The sequence below is a fragment of the Chironomus tepperi genome, unplaced genomic scaffold (assembly GCF_022539635.2).
Source record: "Chironomus tepperi strain 1889 unplaced genomic scaffold, CSIRO-AGI_Ctep_v1 contig_163, whole genome shotgun sequence".
NCBI classification, from domain to species: domain Eukaryota; kingdom Metazoa; phylum Arthropoda; class Insecta; order Diptera; family Chironomidae; genus Chironomus; species Chironomus tepperi.
The window spans coordinates 470,054-489,144 of NW_027226285.1; the positions used below are offsets into that span (position 1 = coordinate 470,054).

Genomic DNA, 19,091 nt, shown 5'->3' on the forward strand with positions numbered 1-19,091 from the left:
TAGCCTTTTGTCTCATGACATCACTTCCATAAAATGTCCTCTACACTTTTTTTTCTTCTCCTCTGCTCTGTTCCCAGCTGTAATGTTTTCCCATGATGGCAATATAAAGGAACAACTTTTTTTTTTTGTCTCTCATTGTTTGATGAACAATTGTGACTTTATGTGGGATAAGGGATATGTCGGAGGTTATGAAGATTCGAATTTAATTTCTTTAAAGATTAGAATGTGTGACCATAAGAATTGGATATAAATAAGGAGATTGAGGATGAGCTATAGTTGTGGATTCTCTACATTTGAAGTAAGCATATGGCAATCAAGTCGAATCAAGTAGACTTCAAGTTGAGTCAACTCAAGTTGGGTTCAAATCGAGACAAGTCGAGTCGAGTCAAGTTGATTTCAAGTCGACTTCAAGTTGAGTCAAGTTGACTTCAAATTAAGTAAAGTCTACTTCAAGTCGAGTTAAGTTTACTTCAATTCGAGTCAAGTTGGCTTCAAGTAGAATCAAGTTGACTTCAAATTGAGTAAAGTCTACTTCAAGTCGAGTCAAGTTGACTTCAATTCGAGTCAAGTTGACTTCAAGAAGAATCAAGTTGACTTCAAGTCGAATCAAGTTAACTTCAAACCGAATCAAGTCAAATTCAATTTGAGACAAGTCGACTTCAAGTTGACTCAAGTTGATTTCAAGTCATCTTTAAATCGCATCAACTTGACTCAAAGTCGAGTCAAATCCAAGAAATCTTGACCCCACCCACCCGAAACTACCGCCATAAAATTCCTTCAAAATTAAATACCTTAACTCCTTCCTCAAAATCCTCATAGACTCAGATTCTAGATAACATATTTCAATTCTTTATTCCGATTTTCTATGGCTGAAAAGCTGTTACGTAAACATGAGATTTAATTCACAGAACAGTTCCAAATATGAATGAGAGCAATGACTAAAATGTTGATACAAAAGATCAACAAAAGCTACCATTCAGTGATTAGAAGCTCTGAATACCAATCTTAGATGTGGTTTATTGGCAGCTATGGCAAATTGAAAACGATTGAACTTTTTGAATTTTGATTAACATACACCAATGACATGAATGGGTCATATAATCTCTATGTATTGTGAGAATTTATCAAAATCTGTTCCGATTTTGCTTTTTTATTTGTTTTTTGGCAAACTGTATTTGATTAAGTGCAGACAAGTTCTTGTTTTAAAAGGATTGAGAGGGTTGTCAAGTTGATGATGATTGAGGATTTTGTATGATTTGAAGGGGGTATGCTAGATTCAATGAGAAGGGGAAAGAGAGAGAGAGTGAGGTATGTAGTCAACCTTGACTATGTCTGTGGCTAGATTGTCTAAGTTAGTTGATGATCCAAATAGACTCTTCAACCCGAGTCAAGTTGACTTACAGTCGATTCAAGTTGATTTTCAGTCGAGTCAAGTTGACTTACAGCCGAGTCAAGTTGACTTTAAGTCGACGTCAAGTCGAGTCAGGTTGTCTTTAAGATAAATCAAGTTGACTTCAAGTCAAGTCAAATTGTCTTCAAGTCGAGTCAATTTGACTTCAAATCGAGTCAAGTTGACTTCAAGTCGAATCATGTCTAAATCTTCCAAATTTGTAGATCATTATGCATTAGTGTCCAATTTTTGAAGACCACCTGATGACCGCAGATCCCTTCAAAACCCCCCACCATCCAATCTAAGTACTCATAACCTCCACACAGTCAACATCCCTTCAACTTTCCTTTCAAATCTTTTCATTTGGAAAATTGATTGCAAATAAGTACTTTGGTAAAAATCTTTTGAGTCCACACCTTCAAAGTTCAATAGTTTTAAGTTGAATAATACGAGTGGAAAGGCAAATGGTAATCAATGTAATTGCTAAGACAAAGAAGAACTAAGAAAAATGAATTAAAATTAGAAATGGGAAGAGATTTATTTGATTCCTTCAAGAAAAATGAATTGTTTAGTTAAATGGTTTGTGAATGTGTTAGGGGGTGGAACTGGATGTTATTAGAGACAAGCTTGAGTGGGTTAGGAAGGGATGTGAAAGTAAACTTTGGCTTTCTGGCTTTAAGATCCAAAGCTAAACGTTATTACCAGGTATGTCAGGATCTTCTGTTCATAGTTAAACCATAATTGCATAGTTGCATCTACTGAGACTCGAACACATGATCGCTGGCTCGGTGTGTATTATATGATTAAAACCCAAAGAACGAAGCTACTATGCCACCGATCCACTCTGACTCACTCACAAATTATAACATAAAGAAGTATTTTTCCTCAGCAATTGCTCATGGCCTGGCTTTTTGCCAATTTTATTGCCTTTTACTTCTTAACCATTGTGTCGATGAATGAATAAAGCATTCTTGGTATTAATATAAATTCTCGTTTTCAGACACGTGTATCTTTTTATAGGTGGACAATATCTTGTTTACGTCGATTCCATTCCGAACAAGAAAAGCCAGTTTTTAATTTTAGACGTCAGCTTAGGATTCAAATTGAAATTTCACGTAAATATTTCATAAATTTGCTGAACGATAAGATTTTCTTTTTTTTTGATGCTGTAGGCTTAATAAAGCTGATCGTCATGCTTTATTTTTGGTTTATTATGTAGGTACATTAGAATTTTGCTGGTTGATATTAAAAAAATTGGATGAAGTGAAGTTTGAAGTTGGAAGGTTCAAGGCTTGGAAAAGCGACAAGTTCAGCGTCAGGGTGTCATGAATCTGGACTGAGGGCCGTGACCGAGGCAGATGTCTCACCCGAGGTCGATTACTGATCTGATATTGATGACTTGCTCGATGTTGGTTACTGATTTGAGGCCGTTTACTAGTTTGAGGTCGATGACTGTTCCGAGGTCAATGACTGACCCAATGTTGGTAACTGGTTTGAAGATGATGATTGACCCGAGGCCGATGACTTGTCCGAGATCGATGACTGGTCCGAGGCTTCTGACTGATCCGAGGTCGATGACGTGCTCGAGGCTGATGACTGGTCCGAGGTCGATGACTAGCCTAAAATCCATGACTGACCTGAGGTCAATGACTGATCCAAGGCTGATGAATAACTCGAATCTATGACTGGCCTGAAGTCGATGACTATTCTGAGGCTAATGACTGACCCGAGGTCAATGACTGGCCCAATGTTGGTGACTGACCAGAGGTCGATGACTGGTCTAAGGTCGATTACTGGCCTGAGGTCGATGACTGGTTCGAGGCTGATGACTGGGCCGAGGTCGATGACTGACTTGAGGTCGATGACTGGCCTTAAGTTAACTACTGGGCTAATGTCGATGACTAATGTCCAAGTCAGATACACACTTGCCTCACGCTCAATATTTCCCCATTTCTACGACATGTGCTTCTTGTAGATACTGAAGCTCAGTCAGTAAACTTACAATTAATTTCCATAATTGGCCTTAATTCTTCTATTCAATCAGAAACTTTAATTTAATTTCAGTATCACAAACTATAGAAGAATACTTGACTCAATTCAATCAAAGGGCTTCATCAGTCGACCCTTTTATGAGCTATTTTTCCAATTTCATTTCCATCTTTTTTAATTTTTTTTTATTCCACTGTAACTTCCTTTAAATAAAATGCACACTTTTTTTGTACCTTTTTTTTCATTCATTTTATTTAATGAAAATTCCCATCACGTTGAATCTTTATTCAGATACGAAATTGAAACGCAAGATAAACGAATGGGACATGAAAGCTCTCCAGCGCCAGTGCCAGTGCTCAAAAGCATTTTGTGCTGTATATACATCTATCTATATGTACACAGGAAAGGAAAGTTATTACGTAAAATTTGCATAAAAGATTTTTTTTATTCAATCAATATTCTACTTGTGCATTGCAATCAAAATATAAGAGTAGTAGATGGGGAGGGAGGGGCTTAAGGGGGTAAAAAAAACTTTTCATTTTTTATTTTATTTATATAGCATTACTATTGCTGAAAGTTAATAAAATTTGCCTTTTCTATTTGATGAATAATTTTTTTTATTTTATATGCAATTCTAAATTGGAAAGTTCCGATTGAAGTGGAATGGAATATTGACTTAGGTATGGAATCTGCGCATCTTTTTATCATATTTTTATATATTTTTTTCAATCAGTTAGTAACTTTTGTGTGATAGTTCAAGACGGTTTCAGACAAATGAATTTTGTAAATAGTTCAAAGCAGTGCTTCTTCACCTTTGGTACGCGATACACTAGTATGTCGGTAATACCTTCCGGTATACCGTGTACAATTACTCCCAAATTAGCTCAATGTCGACTCTGATTTTGTGTTGACTCCAGTCGACTCGACTTCATATAAAAGTCTATTAAGTATTGACTTCGAGCTCCGATTAAGCGTAATGCAGGGTGTGTTGTCGAGAAAATTTGGGAAACCTTCTTTTAAGGCAGTGTGTAGAGCATCGCTAAAAACAATCAGCCTCTTACTACTGTCCAGTGGTGTCTCATAGAGAACTCTCCGACTTGTCAAAGCAATACATACAAAATAAAGCAGAAAGAACAAGCAAAGCAGCCAAAATGGAAAATTCAAATTTATAACTTACTTACTTACTTACTAGGACCATGCTTCGACTTGGAGCGTAAGTTATTACAAAAGGCCTTCCATCTGACTCTGTTACTGGCCACATAAAAGTTATAACTTAGCCTAGATTAATAATTTTGAACATACCTGAACAGCATAGACTGTTGGCTAAGGCATCACTTTAGAAACACACAAAGTCATTGTTTTAACAGAACGATGAGAATTGCCCCAACGGTAACGTGATGACTGATTTTGATACATTTTTCGGTTTCCATCAAATTGTGCAAGGAACAGTTGCCGTATGATTAGGTTCTTTACACTAAGAACAACGCATTCCGGTTTTGGTCTCGAGATTCGACGAAACTTTCTCTTTTTATCTCGGTCTTGTTCTCAAAAATTCGTCGGAACACTAAACAATCAATTTACTGAAGTAGCATCACTAAACAGCATTAGCTTCTGAGTGCCATATATCCAGATTACCATAAAAGCAGAACCAGATTTAACATCTTCTACTCACAAAAAATAAACTTCGATTATTATTTCAATTAATATCCAAATTGAAATATCACTTGCATATACAACTCCTACATCAACTATGCAGTCAATAAGAAATCGCGTTGGATTGGAAATCCAATTACTTTTATATATACTTATGTACTTTACATTAAAAATAAAATACACAAAATATGCAATTTGTAAGATTTTATCGCGGACATGTTTTTGCTCGTTATCCATACTTCATTAAACCATACCCGAGAGGACAAAAATACTTTACAACTAGTCATTAACTGGACATTAACTTGCCATCAATTAGTTATGGTAAGCTAATTAAGCATAGATGTCTCAACCCTCATTTTTACAAACTTTACATTGACCAGACCTCAATACTTTCATTTTGCAGTACTGACTATCTCATGCCTACTGTTTGCCAATTAGTAGTCATAATTAGGTCATCATTATTGCGGATATAATAAATGAATAAACATCAAACTGATCCATTTTTCTCAATAATTTATATTGAACAGGAAACAGAATATCCACATTATAAATCCATAGATACACTCAATTTAAATAAACAGCACAATGATCACTAATAATTTGTAATGACGATAGCATGCAAAATGAATTTAAAATAATGGTCAGGGCTTAATAAAATATTTTTCAATGATAATTTGCAGAAATGCAAATTGATGGTTTTTGGGATCTGAAAAACGTTTTTTAAGCATCAATAATCACAAAATGACTATAATACACAACGCAAAAGAGAAGTTTCTGGAACCGCGAATGAAACAGTATAAAGAAATTGTCTGAAATGATAAATTTGCCAAGACTTCGTTGTATTTAAATTAAAATAAATGCAACACATGATTGTCTGTGTTTTGTTATTGCAGTTGGAATCAGCCAGGCAAAAACAAACTTTGAGAGACATGTGTGTCTTATAATTGACTGTAGCGCATTTTTGCATGTAAAACAAATGTTGGAATGGGAGGAAGTAAAGGAATAACAATAATTACTTTTAATGTAATTAACAAGCCGTAGCAAGCATAATAGCTCGTTTTATGCTGCTTTTACATCATAACATAATGATTCCATTCAGGAACGCTTTAAAATTATGGTAAGAATATGGCTAACTGATGGATGAGCATTTAAATAATGATAGGCAATTTCTTAACGAATTATCAATATTAATGCTCTGTCTTGCTACAAAAGCCTTTATTCTAGCATTGGCTGTCTGACCAGTAACTTAGGGTTCTCAAGACTGAAATCCAAACTAATCAGTAGGCATCCTTAACAGACAAAGAGATGCTTTTAGGATAAAAAAAGACCACTACGGTACCTAAAAGCGGTATCTTTGCCTGTTATGGTATTTGTGTCGTTTTCAGTCTTGATCTTGGTCTTGAAACCAATTCGTCGGAATCAAGACTTCGGGAAATCCTACCAGAATCTAAAGCTGAATTTTTTTTGTTGGATGTAGGTGGCTTAAGCAGACCTGCAGGCAGTTTTTGGCGAACTAGAGAGTTTATAAAAAACAGTCAGTCTGTGTATCTTAAAAGCAGCAAAATTAGGTTTGTAGTTTTCGAACGAATTCTAAGGTTAGGATGACGTTGAATTAAGGAACGCAGAGATCGAGGCAGAGTCACACCGACACATGCGCCATAGAAATGGCCGAAAGTCCGGCCTCAAGTCAGATTGAGTCTATTCCATGAAATTCTGTATCAGTCTAAAGTTAAGTCAGCCCGTTCCCAGATGATCTGACATTCCTACTACATATGCTTTTCCAGAATCCAGTATAAAACAAGACAGACAAACGACCAAACAGCAGATATTCCAGCACCCATTCATTGTCAACACATTTCACATGAACTAAATTACTCCATTGATTATATCTTTGTTCCCCGACGCAATAAGCGAATGAGAACAGAAGTGAAATATATAAAAAAAAGCGAATAAAAAGAATTTTTTTTTTCTCAGAAATTTCGAGACGGTCATGTGGATAAAACTTATTATTTACTCAACATTTTCTAAATTTTTATTCCGCTGGTGAACAAGACAACAAAAACAATATATTGTAATTCGAAATATTCTCAAAAAATAGCCAGAAGCGATTGATTTATGTGCTGTTTATTTTATCTCTTTTGTTACTCTCAAATTCTCTCACAGTCTAACAGTAATTTAGAGAGAATAAGCAGTGTTTTCATATTTATTAGAGTCAGAATAGAGAGTCGTGAACACTTGTAAGTGCAGAAAGGCAATAAAGAGAGATTTTTTTATAAAAATTAAATTAAATGAAAGTCCGTGTATAGAAAATTAAATACTTAAAGTGGTTAAACAAAGGATAAGCTTGATTGGTAATATAAAATCAAGTTATTGGCATAAAGAGTGTTGGAGAAATCATCCATAAAAACTTGTTTTATGCAGTTTGTGAAATGATTAATTGTACAAAAACTTGTAAACAAAACACAACACAAGAACATTAAGCATTGATCAAAGAGAATGTGATGTTGAAATATTATAATAAAAAATAATAAAAAAAGGCTTAATCATGAATGTAAAATCAAATTCTCGTACACTACCAAACTGTGCTCGTTGCAGTAATCATGGACTAAAAATTAAGTTGCGGTCCCATAAAAGATTTTGTGCTTATCGTAATTGTAATTGTGAAAAGTGTAAATTAACAAATGATAGACAGCGTGATATGGCATTACAAACTGCTATGCGTCGTGCACATGCACAAGATGAGTCTCGTGTGCTAGTACAAGGTCAAATTCCAGAACAACCAAAGGTTCCCATGCCAATAGCAATTAAAAATGAATTTGTAAGTCATGAGAATGATGACTTTGATGATATGTCTAACCAAACGGATAATGACAGACCAGACAGCGGTTTTGATGCACGAGAGTTTAATGATGATAGTGAATTTTCAACATTACGTCCAGTCGAAGCTATACCAAGGCATTCGGAATTTCAAAATAATATGGATTTTAATGGAGATGAATATCAAGACAGTGGTAAGTATAAAGTGGGGTTTATAAAGATCTGCAGGATTATAGACATTATATACAGGCTTGTAGTCTTGAACTAACCCAAATCTGCAGGCATTCACTTATCCGAGTAGACAAAAATGCGTTGTAACTACTCAATGGCAAGTAAATGTCGAGTTCTAATGAATTTTGGTTCAAGCAGGTTCTAAGCTGAACTCTGGTATTAAGGAATCTAGATAAGGCAAATTTAGTGATTTTTAAGTAGAACTCGAAGTCGATTTGGATATTACATTGAAAAATGAACTTAAGTCAGCTTCCATAACATACAAAGAGAATGCTTTTAAGTACCGTAATGGTATAGCTGTTTTATGAAAGCATGCTCATTGTCTGTTAAGACTAGACTTCATATGAAACTCAAGTAGTCTTGAAACCATGACTAAAAGCATTGATTGTAAGAGTTTGAATAAGAGCACATCCAGGAAGGATAGGAGGCTGAATGTCAAAGCCTTCAATTTGCTCAAAATACTTCAATTGGCTGGGTTTCTCAAGACAATCCGTTGCTTAATTGTTTATCCGACGCTACTAATTACCTATTTTTTCATGACCCAGGAACTCAAACTCAACATGATTTCATAATGAAGGCAGAACATATAGTGACGAAATTCAACTGCGTCCACGAGATGGTACCATTGATGTATGCTTTAGTTAAATCTACAAGGGGAAATATTGAGATGTCTGAGCGACTCCTTGATGAAGGTAAATGACTTTGAATGACTTTATGTGTCTAGCTTTAAGATATAAAGCATCATCTTAAGAGCCAGACATAAATTTAGTCAAATAAAAACCTGTTTAAGCTGTCTAAAACTTTAATTTAATCTATCCCAAAAAAATAGGACGCAGTGTCATTCAGGAACACGTTAGAAAACACAATTTGAATATGTTTGATGGCAAACCAATGAGACGTTACTAAAAACATATCAAGTCAAGGATTAAACTTAAGGTATACGGTTTGTACTGTCACGTTATGTTTTTCTGTATTTCTTAAATGCAAAATAAAGTTGAAATTATTATGACTAGCATATAAAGTGTTGATTATTAAGGCGTATATGCTTTTGTATGTATGATTTATTATGACACTAGTTGAGATCAACTTGTTAAGCCATAGAGTATGCCATTTGAATGTGAAATGTATTAATAAAGAGAGAGAACAGTTCAATGTACTTCCTAGGACAACGTTAAGCCGGCTTATTCAAAGTAAGCAGCAATATTGCCCTAAAAGCACTGTGACAACTGATTTCGTGCCCGAGCAAACCCCGAGGATACCCAAAACTACTTTAAAAGCCATTAAAATTGGTCAAAAACAGCCATCAAGGCAATTTCATGTCTTTTCCTCTATGGGTCGTCATAGTGATACCCTACCGCAAGTGTGTATTCAGAAGGGCTTTATGCAGGCATGGAATTCATAAGGTTGTGGGGGTTGGATGAGTATATTTGAAACCTCTGGCTTTGGGGATGACGCAATCTAGCAGATGCGTATTCAGGCGAGGTAGGGGGAAGGGACTTAGGTATTTGGGTATTTAGGGATCAATGAGCTTAGGAACAGCTGCAATGCCCACATTAAAAGTCAAGTCAATGAAAAATTTAATCTAAATTCCGCAAAAAATATTTTTGTTCCTTTATTTACATTTAGAATAAAAATGTTAACATCGTGTTCTTTGGGGTTCAATAACAACAATCATGTTTGTCTGCATATATATACAAGAAAGTGAAAGGATCACGTATCACACATAGTAAGGGGTAAAAATGGGAAACACTCAAGTATTTATGTTAATAATATTCATTGACATTTTATGTAAATTTTGTCTCTCCTTCAATAATCTTCTTATACGTCATTATCGGTAAGAATATAAATCTGGGATGGCTTTGTTGGATCTTAATATATTTTATGGTATTTTTTTTTAGGTCAGCATAAATTACAGACTTTTTGCTGGTCGAGTAAGATATTTTCAAATATTCAATTAAAAGTGCATATTTTGTAGCATTCACAACTCTTGTAAGTAAAATTTATTTAGACATGGAATTTATGACATCAAGCTTCAACATGAGCAAGTCAGAATCGAGCATGTCGTCATTCATGTCAACTAAATTTGGCACATTTTCTAAATCCTCTGCAAAGTTTGTCATTAAATTCATTTCATGCTTATAAAGTGTACCGAAACTTTCGTCATTCCCTTTCTCGTTATTGACACTGTTGATATTATCAAAATCATCATCGTCGTTAATGTCATTCTGCTGATGCTTAATAATGCCCTTTAGCTCGTTCGCTTTATCGCCAATTTTACACAAACTGCAGCGTGTATCAAAAAGTTTCTTGCGATGTGCTTGCAATTCCAACTTTTCAGCATTAATGTCGAGCTTCTCTTTGGCAATTCTCGTTTCACGTTCCGATAATTCCATCGTGTACTTTTGCAACGATTGATATTTTGCCATCAACATAAGTTCAGTTTTCTTTGTTTGCTTCAGAAAATTTTCTGCATGTTTCTATTCAAGTCGAAAGAGAAAGGAAAGATTGAAAAAAAAAATGCAATAAAATTTGAAGGCGGCATGGGGATGGAAATTTGGATGTTTTGATGATTTTTCAAAGAATTCAAAATTTTTTAACGGTTAAAAAAATTTTAATCTCAGAACAGAAGAATATCTCTGGTCAAAAGAGTGCCTCGGGGCTGAAGAATGCCTCGGGTCAGAAGAGTGCCTTGGGGCAGAAGAGTGCCTTGGGGCAGAAGAGAGCCTCGGGGCAGAAGAGAGCCTCGGGGCAGAAGAGAGCCTCGGAGCAGAAGAGAGCCTCGGAGCAGAAGAGAGCCTCGGAGCAGAAGAGAGCCTCGGAGCAGAAGAGGGCCGAAATAATTCCAAATTTTCAAATATTTACTGTTAAAATTTTCAAATATTTTTTAACCGTTAAAAAATCTTCCAAAAAAGACCTTCCCCAGAAGTGTCATTTCAAAGAATACATTAAAGACATTCCCCAATTCAACATACTTCTCTTTGTTTAGTTCTGATAATTGAATTTTCCAACTCAGATTGCTTAACTCGTAAAGCATTCTCACGGTCCATCATCTCATGTCGCTTTCCTTCCAATTGACGTTGCATTTCAATCAAACGTTCACGTTCCTTTTCTGCTTGTTTTGCTGCATCCTGTAGATGTTTTTTATTTTATTTTTATTTTTTTGATAAAAATATATAAAGAATTGAAGTTTATGTACATCACGAATGTATCAAAGAGGAGATTGAAATGAGGAATGGATTTTAATTAAAAAATAGTTTGAGTTTCTCTTGCTGCTCATTGTGCCATATTATCTTTGCTTTTGAAAACTGCTTTGATCAGCAGGAAAAAAAATATATATTTTCATCTCATGTAGCAAAAGGCAATGAAAATTTTGTATGAAAATAGCTAAATTGAGAAGGGTAAGACGCTTGGGATGGGTGAAATGTGAATTCATTCTTGACATGATATGAGGTTTCCAGTTATTCTCAAATCTGAAGATTATCGAGCCATGGAGGCGCCTCGGGGTAAGAGGAGAGGTGAGCCTCGGGGTAAGAGGAGAGGTGAGCCTCGGGGTAAGAGGAGAGGTGAGCCTCGGGGTAAGAGGAGAGGTGAGCCTCGGGGTAAGAGGAGAGGTGAGCTTCGGGACAAAAGGAGAGCCATGGATGAGAGCAGTGTCTGGGATGAAAGGAGAGTAGAAAAGAGCCTTCCCAGCAATCTAAAGCAACAGCCCTAGTATCCAACCCTAACACTGACACACATCCTCAACACAATGTATATAGGAAAATGCAAGGAAGATAGAATGAGATAAGCATAGTTTGTATCTAAATAAAGATGAGAAAAGAAAGGATTCCTGTTTCAAAATAAATTTGAGATTAGCCAGGTGAAATGAAAGAAAATTAAATGATAAGTAAAAAAATGGTTATCAATGGATGAACACTTTTTGGGATTAGAGGACTAGTTTAGGTTGTATTCTTGGAAGGTTGAAAGCAAATAGTGGGGCAGATTGGTTAGATTGGGGGGTGTTCTATAAAAATGATCGTGGGTTCAAATCCTGGAAATGACTAGTTAAATTCGGGTGGCTTACTTACTATGGTCATATACCTAGGCTAACGTAGGTCGTAACTAGAAAAAAAGTGAAGTTTTTAAGACACTACTTCTTCAGTAGCATCTGACACCTCACTAGCCACTTCATATGCCACATCACTTGCAACCACATATCCCATGACATCTCCTTAAGAACTTGAACTCTAGTAGATGACAATTACCCTACACCAAAACTTTTAATTCTTAACATCTCCAATACTTTTCAAAGACAAACTTATAAGAGACATGTTTGCTTGCAGCAACATCACAAAACTCAAACCATTCCTTCAATCCAATTCATTACAGATATCATATCCCCACCCATTGCATCCCAAACATAACCAATTCATTCATTAGCATTAAATACATAAGTATGCAAGAGTAAATGTTACAGATAGAAATGAGAAAAAAAATATATTTACTTCAGCATATTTGACGGCAGCATCAATTTCCACTCGAGAGCGTCCTGTATCGTCAGCATTCCTCGAATTTAATGTTTTGGCAATTTCATTTCTGGCTTTCTCTTCCTGTAATTTTAAGCGCTCATCTTCAATCTCGTTTAGTAACTTTGCGTGCTCATTCAGCTGTGATTGTTTGAGTTCCTTTTTTGAAGCATTCAATATATTCGATGTTTTACAGTACGTTGCACAAGTGGTTTTAAGGAATAAAGAGTAAAAGAGGTTAATTTAATTAAATAAAATATCTCTAATGAATTATGGATGGAGAATCGTACTTGCACTTTTTGCTGATCATTTGCAATTTGATTGCGTAAAAATTCTTTTTCCTTCTCAAAGGATTTACGCTCAACTTCAAATGCTATAAGTTTTTGCTTTAAGCTCCACTGCTCCTCGTCAGATCTCTGTAATGAATTTTGTACTGTATTTAATTAAATAATCGAAATAAATGAGCAAATTTTCAGCATATATTTCTAGATAGAATCTGTTTTTCAATCGAATAATTGTAAATTGTGGAATGTAAATGGAAGTTTTGTTGATGCTTTTTGGGTGTATTTGGGATTTAAAGGGGATGAGCTGTGTTAAATTAAGGATTTTGGAAAGCACATGGTGTTTAAATGATAGAAAATCCGGCAGCAAGTTGACTTGACTCTGGCCTAAAGTCAATTTGACACTGGTCCTTAGGACAATTTGATTCTGTCTGTAGGACAACTTGACTCTGGCATCAGGTCAACATAACTCTGGCCTCATGACAACTTGACTTTGGCATTAGGTGCCAACTTAACTCCGGTTCCAGATTGAGTCTGAGGTAGAATTTCATTAAAACTGGCCTGAAGTCTGAATTGAGCAGGCCTGGTTGCAACAAGAGGCGAGGTTCGAGAGTCAAAGCATCCTGCCTCAGAGCACATTAACACTACTCTCTAGAGACACCAGGACGAGTTTTATGGCTTTATCATGTTTAGGTCACTAATTATAAGGATCTAAAGAAAAAGGACACTTTCCTTCAACATAGTCCTGAGTGGGACTCGAACCTACGATCTCTTGATCGCTTGTCAAGTGCTTAACCTACTGAGCTTTCGTAAGTAGTTAGGTATCATGACATAAATCACACTTAAACTTCCTTTCTCTATCCAGTGCTCATTTCCCAGCTCTTATTGCTGTATAAAAGCATATAAGTCATAAAACTCTTCCATAAATTCCAGATACACTCCTGCATCCAATACATATCTACATTCAATCACAATCACTTCCACAAAAATGCACCAGAAAATTCTCCCTTATTAAGGAACAAAAATACCCGAAAGAACAAACGTAAAACTTTTTTCATTTACTTGCTCAATTGCATTAAGCTTATATTCCAATGTCTGTACTAAATCCAAGAGTTTTTGTCGCTCCGCTTCTGATGCTTCCCGTGTACGCTCCAATAATTTTTGTTGTTCTGGTAATTAATGTGAAAAAAGAATGAAAAAAAAAAATTAATTAAAAATTGAAAAAAATAAAATAATTTTAAAGGAAAAGTTTTTTGAACATCAAGGAGAAAGTTTTTGTTTTATAAGCAGCTTCAATCATTTTTGTGAATAAATTTACAAATGAAATTTTCGAGAATAAAAGTGAAAATGTTGGAGGTGGAAAATATTTAGTTTAATAATCAGTAAAAAAAAGTTTCATAATTTTGAGTTATTAACTTAGTTGTTAAAAAATTATTGTATCGATATAAGTGAGGCTGAAGTATTTGAATGTGATGTTGAAGGACGGCGGGGACCTTCATCTGTTACGTAATGTTCTTAAAAGGAAGAGTGTAAGGGTTCTCGATGCCAAGCTCAAAATTTTCCGGGTAATCTCGGACTCGGTAATTTTCCGAGACTCAGGCTCTAGACTGGATTCTCCGAAACTTCATTTTTTAAGGCTGTAGACTAAGGGTTCCCGATGTTGAACCTGGGACTTGTCCGGTAGTTTCGATAATTCGTAGAAATTGAGAATTTGGGAAAATTTAGAAGATGGTCTCAAAATGGATTTTGGTAAGGAGGCAAGGGACTGGGACATATTCAGGAGTTGGAGGGATTTAAGGGGTCAACCTACCCCTCCCCCGTCTTAGAAAAAATGTGTGAAACAACATCAAACCCTCCAAATTTTGAAAATTCGTACTTATATAGTTCAAAATTCCGTCTTTCTGATTATGTCCTTGAGTGGAGGAAGGGGAGGGGGATTGAGGTTAGAATGCCAACGTTACGTCCACGTTACATAATAAGAGAACAGTCCCCATCCAATATTCGTGAAATATCGGGTCATTTCCAGCAAAAAACCCACAAATACTCAGAACTTTGTACATCACTTGAAAATTCCACATTTCCCAAAATGTCCAGACACAAAATTAAAAAAGCCATTAACATTACACAACATGTCGACAAATTTTTAAATTAATAATTTTCACTTTAAACTCCGTCATCAATACATAAAGCCTCCAAATAATAAAAGTAAAATTTGAGAGCTGCCAATTGATTAAAATTCCTTTTTTTTCCACTATTAATTTATTCGTGGAAATAAAAAAAAAGTAATTAATGAGCTATTAAATTTTATAATATTAATAGACATCATTAACCATAATATCCTGTCGGTGAGTAATGAGACCTTTAATTGAAATCTCATTTTTCAACTAGAATCGAGCTTGAATTTCATAAAATGGCTGTATTTATCTCACTTTATGTGAATTGCTTTATTCGTGACACGTTTGCATATTGGCAGGGGTGTAGTTAGGTGGAGATGATTATATAGTCACTTATGTGAAGCTTAGTCGTGTGAAAATGGGTAATTTAGCAGTAGGCTTAGGGGTCCAATAGGGGGACGGAAGACCAAGCCTGGAATTAATTCAGGAAGTCATTTCAAGCTGTTCTTAAGATGAGGATTGAGATAGATCAGATCTAGATATGGTACTTGAATGTGGAGCTGGTTATAAACCCGAACAGTATAGTGTGATTGCCAGAACACTGTTATGTCGCCGTATTAATGGTACCAAACTAAGTTGCCCTGACCGCTGATTTTGACCCACTTTTAGGACCAACAATGCAAATTGCTGCACGGTGCTGCTCGGGAAAATTGCCAAAATTATCAAAATTGATTAAAAGCTTATTAATCAGTTCTAAAATCTTAATATGATACTGAAAAATGCTCGAATATCAAGGACATATCTAGTTATTTGTTTAATATTGCCCAATCTGTGTACAGCGACACATGTGAGGCTTTTGAAGTGCATAAAAAGCTTAGACAACACTGTCTTTATAAGTTAGATCAGATCTTCAAGTCCCACTCCTTAATACCTTCCTAATTACATCCCCATTCTTACCTTCAAGTCTTTTCTCTCTCGAGTTCAACATAATATCTCTATCGCGTTCAAGTGTACTGAGCTTTTCCTGCAAAACATCATGTAATGATTGTATATCGCCCGAGGCATTTTGTAAATGACTGGAAGCTCGCTTCATCATATCAGCATAAGAGGAACTTTCCTCCATGATAGCAAATTCCATAAATTTTGATTTCCTAATGTTCTGCATCATTTCCTCATAATGTCTCTTGAGCATCTCCAAATCACTCTCGTAACTCTGCTTGAGTTTATCGATAAAATTTTGATGACTTTCCTCCATCATTTTTATCTTTGACTGAAAATTACTGATGACATTTTCACGCTCATCACTGATCGATTTAATTTTATGGCTATGGAACGTCTCCAATGCTTCTATTTCAGTTTTATATCGTCGCTCCATTGATTCCAAATTCTCTTCCATCAATGATATGCGCTTCTTGTAGCTCTGCTCTATCATAATGATTTCCTTTTCATGATTATCGTTAATGTTCGATAGGAGGTCCTCAAGACGTAATTTTTCCATTTCTAAGCGCTTTACATCACCTTCGAGTTCAATTTTCTCGAGTGGATTATTAGTAGCTGTTGTAGCGGTTGTTGATGGGATTTTATCTGTACCTCCACCTCCTGTGAACATGTCGAGTAATGGCGCTTGTGCATGTGATGCTATCAATGCCTGAATATGACTATTTATCCTATCTTGTTGATTCTTTATAATCTCTTCCAATTCACTTTGTCGTGCAATTTGCTTTCTAAGTAATTCATTGAATTGACTCTCCTGCTGTTTAAGGAGCTCTTGCTGCTTATTTTTCATCTCAATCAGCACATTCTCTTGTGTTTTCATTTGTGATGCAACCATCAGTTGGAATTCCTGTTGCTTCAAGTTATTTAACGTATTTGTTGCTTCATTTGCAAGTGTTTCCATGATTTGTGGTGGATTTCTCATAACATTTTGTGTCGTCAGCGTATTTTTCGACTCGAGGCTTGTTACATTGCTTGATCCAGGCTCATCTTCAACTCGGTCTTCGGAATTTGATGTTATTTGGATATGCGGTGATGATTTTATTTTGACAAATGTTCCACTTTTATCCGGTGCTCCACCTGTCATTGAACCATCTGCAAAAAGCCACTCGGAACTGGCAACGGCAATACTTTTACGTGAATTTTTTGTATGTGATGGTTGTTGAGATTTTCCACTCCGCTCTTTTTCATTGGAACCAAATAATCCTAATGGATCACTAAATGCTACAGCCGATTGACGTCGACCACCTGGCTTACGTGCTGTATTTTCGACTGTCACATTTTCAGATACAGTTTCCGATGTTGTTTGACGTGAAATTGGTGCTTTTGAAGTTGAAGGATTTTCACTTCTTGCTGCTGTTTTCGATGGAAGTTGTGCCTTCGTTGAAGTTGTCTCGCTTATGCCCAGCAGCTCATCAAGAATATTTCCTTTTTTCTTTGGCTTTCTTGGATCAAAACCAAGGTCGGACGATAGACTGTCGTTTGATTTCGTTTCAAGGTGCTCTTGTGCTCGTGGCTGAAGTTTTTGTTGCTTTAGTGAATTTTTTATTGGAGATGATGGCAAATTATCGGTTTTGGCATCAACTTTTGTAGTCTTAATTGGCTGTTCCGCAATACCAAACAGTTGTTCCATCTTTTTGTTGGCAGTCTTTGGCTTTTCATCTTTTTTATCAACTTTTGGCACTGTTGACTTCTTTGCAGGCTCAATTCCAAACAGACTATCATTACTTCCGTCACTCAATAAATCCCCTAATGGATCATCAAGATCTAAATTCATAATTGAAATTTAATTTTACGGAGCTTAAAAATTAATGCACAATAAATAAATTTATATTTTTTGTTTGTTGCGGCTTATGCATTGCCATAGCAACGCGTTTCGATGCCAACAAAATGTTTTACAATTTTTTTTTTCTGCTGTATGTTGATCCTTGTCTTCTTATTCCTGAATAACGCTTTACGCAATTAACGTGCTTACTGGAGCATGAAACCGTTATTTAACACTGAGTTAATGGAAATGAGAGTATTTTTTTGCACCTACAATCACCATAGTAGATATCGGAGGGGGTTGTGTCGCGTAGGTAAAATGGATTTGGTTTGTATTTAATGTCATTTGAGTATTTAATAGAATATTTGTGTTGGAGGCTATAATGTCAAATGATTTTTAAGGAGAGGTTGAGTTAGGATTGTGTTTGGAGGTGTCGTGCTGCCTACATATCAGGGGTAGAGTTGGCTATATATCATTTCAAGGGTTTAGCCTCTTATCAGCCCAATTGTCGATGTTGGCTTCTTCCACAGGTTGCCATCTTCTGCTGATGGCTCATTTCTGGGGGTTACCAACTTCCCTAGGTGACCGCTTCCTGTTTATTACCGATTTCCGCCAATACATCCTTCAGAAGGTTGTTTCTTTCATCCAATGACCCCTGACGTATCTGGCCGTCGTCTGCGGATGGCCAATTACTGTACATGAGGTGCATGAGTTCCTCCTAATTTTGGGTCAAAATTCTTCAATTTACTTACTTATTTCGCTAGCCATGCAGATCAATTGTGATCTATGGCGTTACTCAGTTGCCGCATGAAACTGCCACTATGGCTGGTTATGGCTACTCAATTTCTAATCCGTTTCTAGATATCCGACACCAACCGACTAGTTTTAATCCACCACAAGTGGCTCAGCCCCCTCAAAAATTCTATAAACTTGTATATCGCGAGCTTAATTAAAGGATTACCACATTCACATTTACTGATGCAAATTTTAATCCAATTACGATAAAAATGCTCTCCCGACTCTTTGTTTGATGCTATAAATTTTTTTTTAGTTCATATAATTCCATTTTAAATGCTCTTTCTAATTAGCAGCTAATTAAAAATTAAATTGAATTTAAAATTATATTGATATGAGTTAATTTGAATAATGTGAGCATGAAAATGTTTGTTGGATATTTATGGATCAAATTAGAGTGAAAATAAATAGAAAAAAATGTTTTTTATTGTTTTCAATTAATTAAAATAATTTAAATTTCTATGAATTGATAATTAGGGAGGAATTGAGGTGAAAGGATTTTTTGATGCGTGATGATGAATTTTTATCGCGTGTGGCTTTCGATTGTAAATGTTATTG

At 35.7% G+C, this 19,091-nt stretch overlaps 2 protein-coding genes across 2 annotated transcripts; one reads left to right on the forward strand and one right to left on the reverse strand.

Moving 5' to 3' along the window:
* The first annotated feature begins 7,057 nt into the window (after nucleotides 1-7,057).
* Nucleotides 7,058-9,101, forward strand: LOC139088441 (doublesex- and mab-3-related transcription factor dmd-4-like). Its single transcript, XM_070637661.1, has 3 exons — nucleotides 7,058-8,043; nucleotides 8,626-8,772; nucleotides 8,910-9,101. The coding sequence occupies exons 1-3, from the start codon at nucleotides 7,578-7,580 to the stop codon at nucleotides 8,984-8,986; spliced, it is 690 nt and encodes a 229-aa protein (XP_070493762.1). The 5' UTR covers nucleotides 7,058-7,577; the 3' UTR covers nucleotides 8,987-9,101.
* A 979-nt stretch (nucleotides 9,102-10,080) lies between these two features.
* LOC139088571 (calponin homology domain-containing protein DDB_G0272472-like) lies at nucleotides 10,081-17,750 on the reverse strand. Its single transcript, XM_070637841.1, has 6 exons — nucleotides 15,938-17,750; nucleotides 13,929-14,035; nucleotides 12,876-13,001; nucleotides 12,565-12,744; nucleotides 11,053-11,208; nucleotides 10,081-10,557 (listed from the first exon to the last, which is right to left on the reverse strand). The coding sequence occupies exons 1-6, from the start codon at nucleotides 17,748-17,750 to the stop codon at nucleotides 10,081-10,083; spliced, it is 2,859 nt and encodes a 952-aa protein (XP_070493942.1).
* Between the last annotated feature and the right edge of the window lie 1,341 nt (nucleotides 17,751-19,091).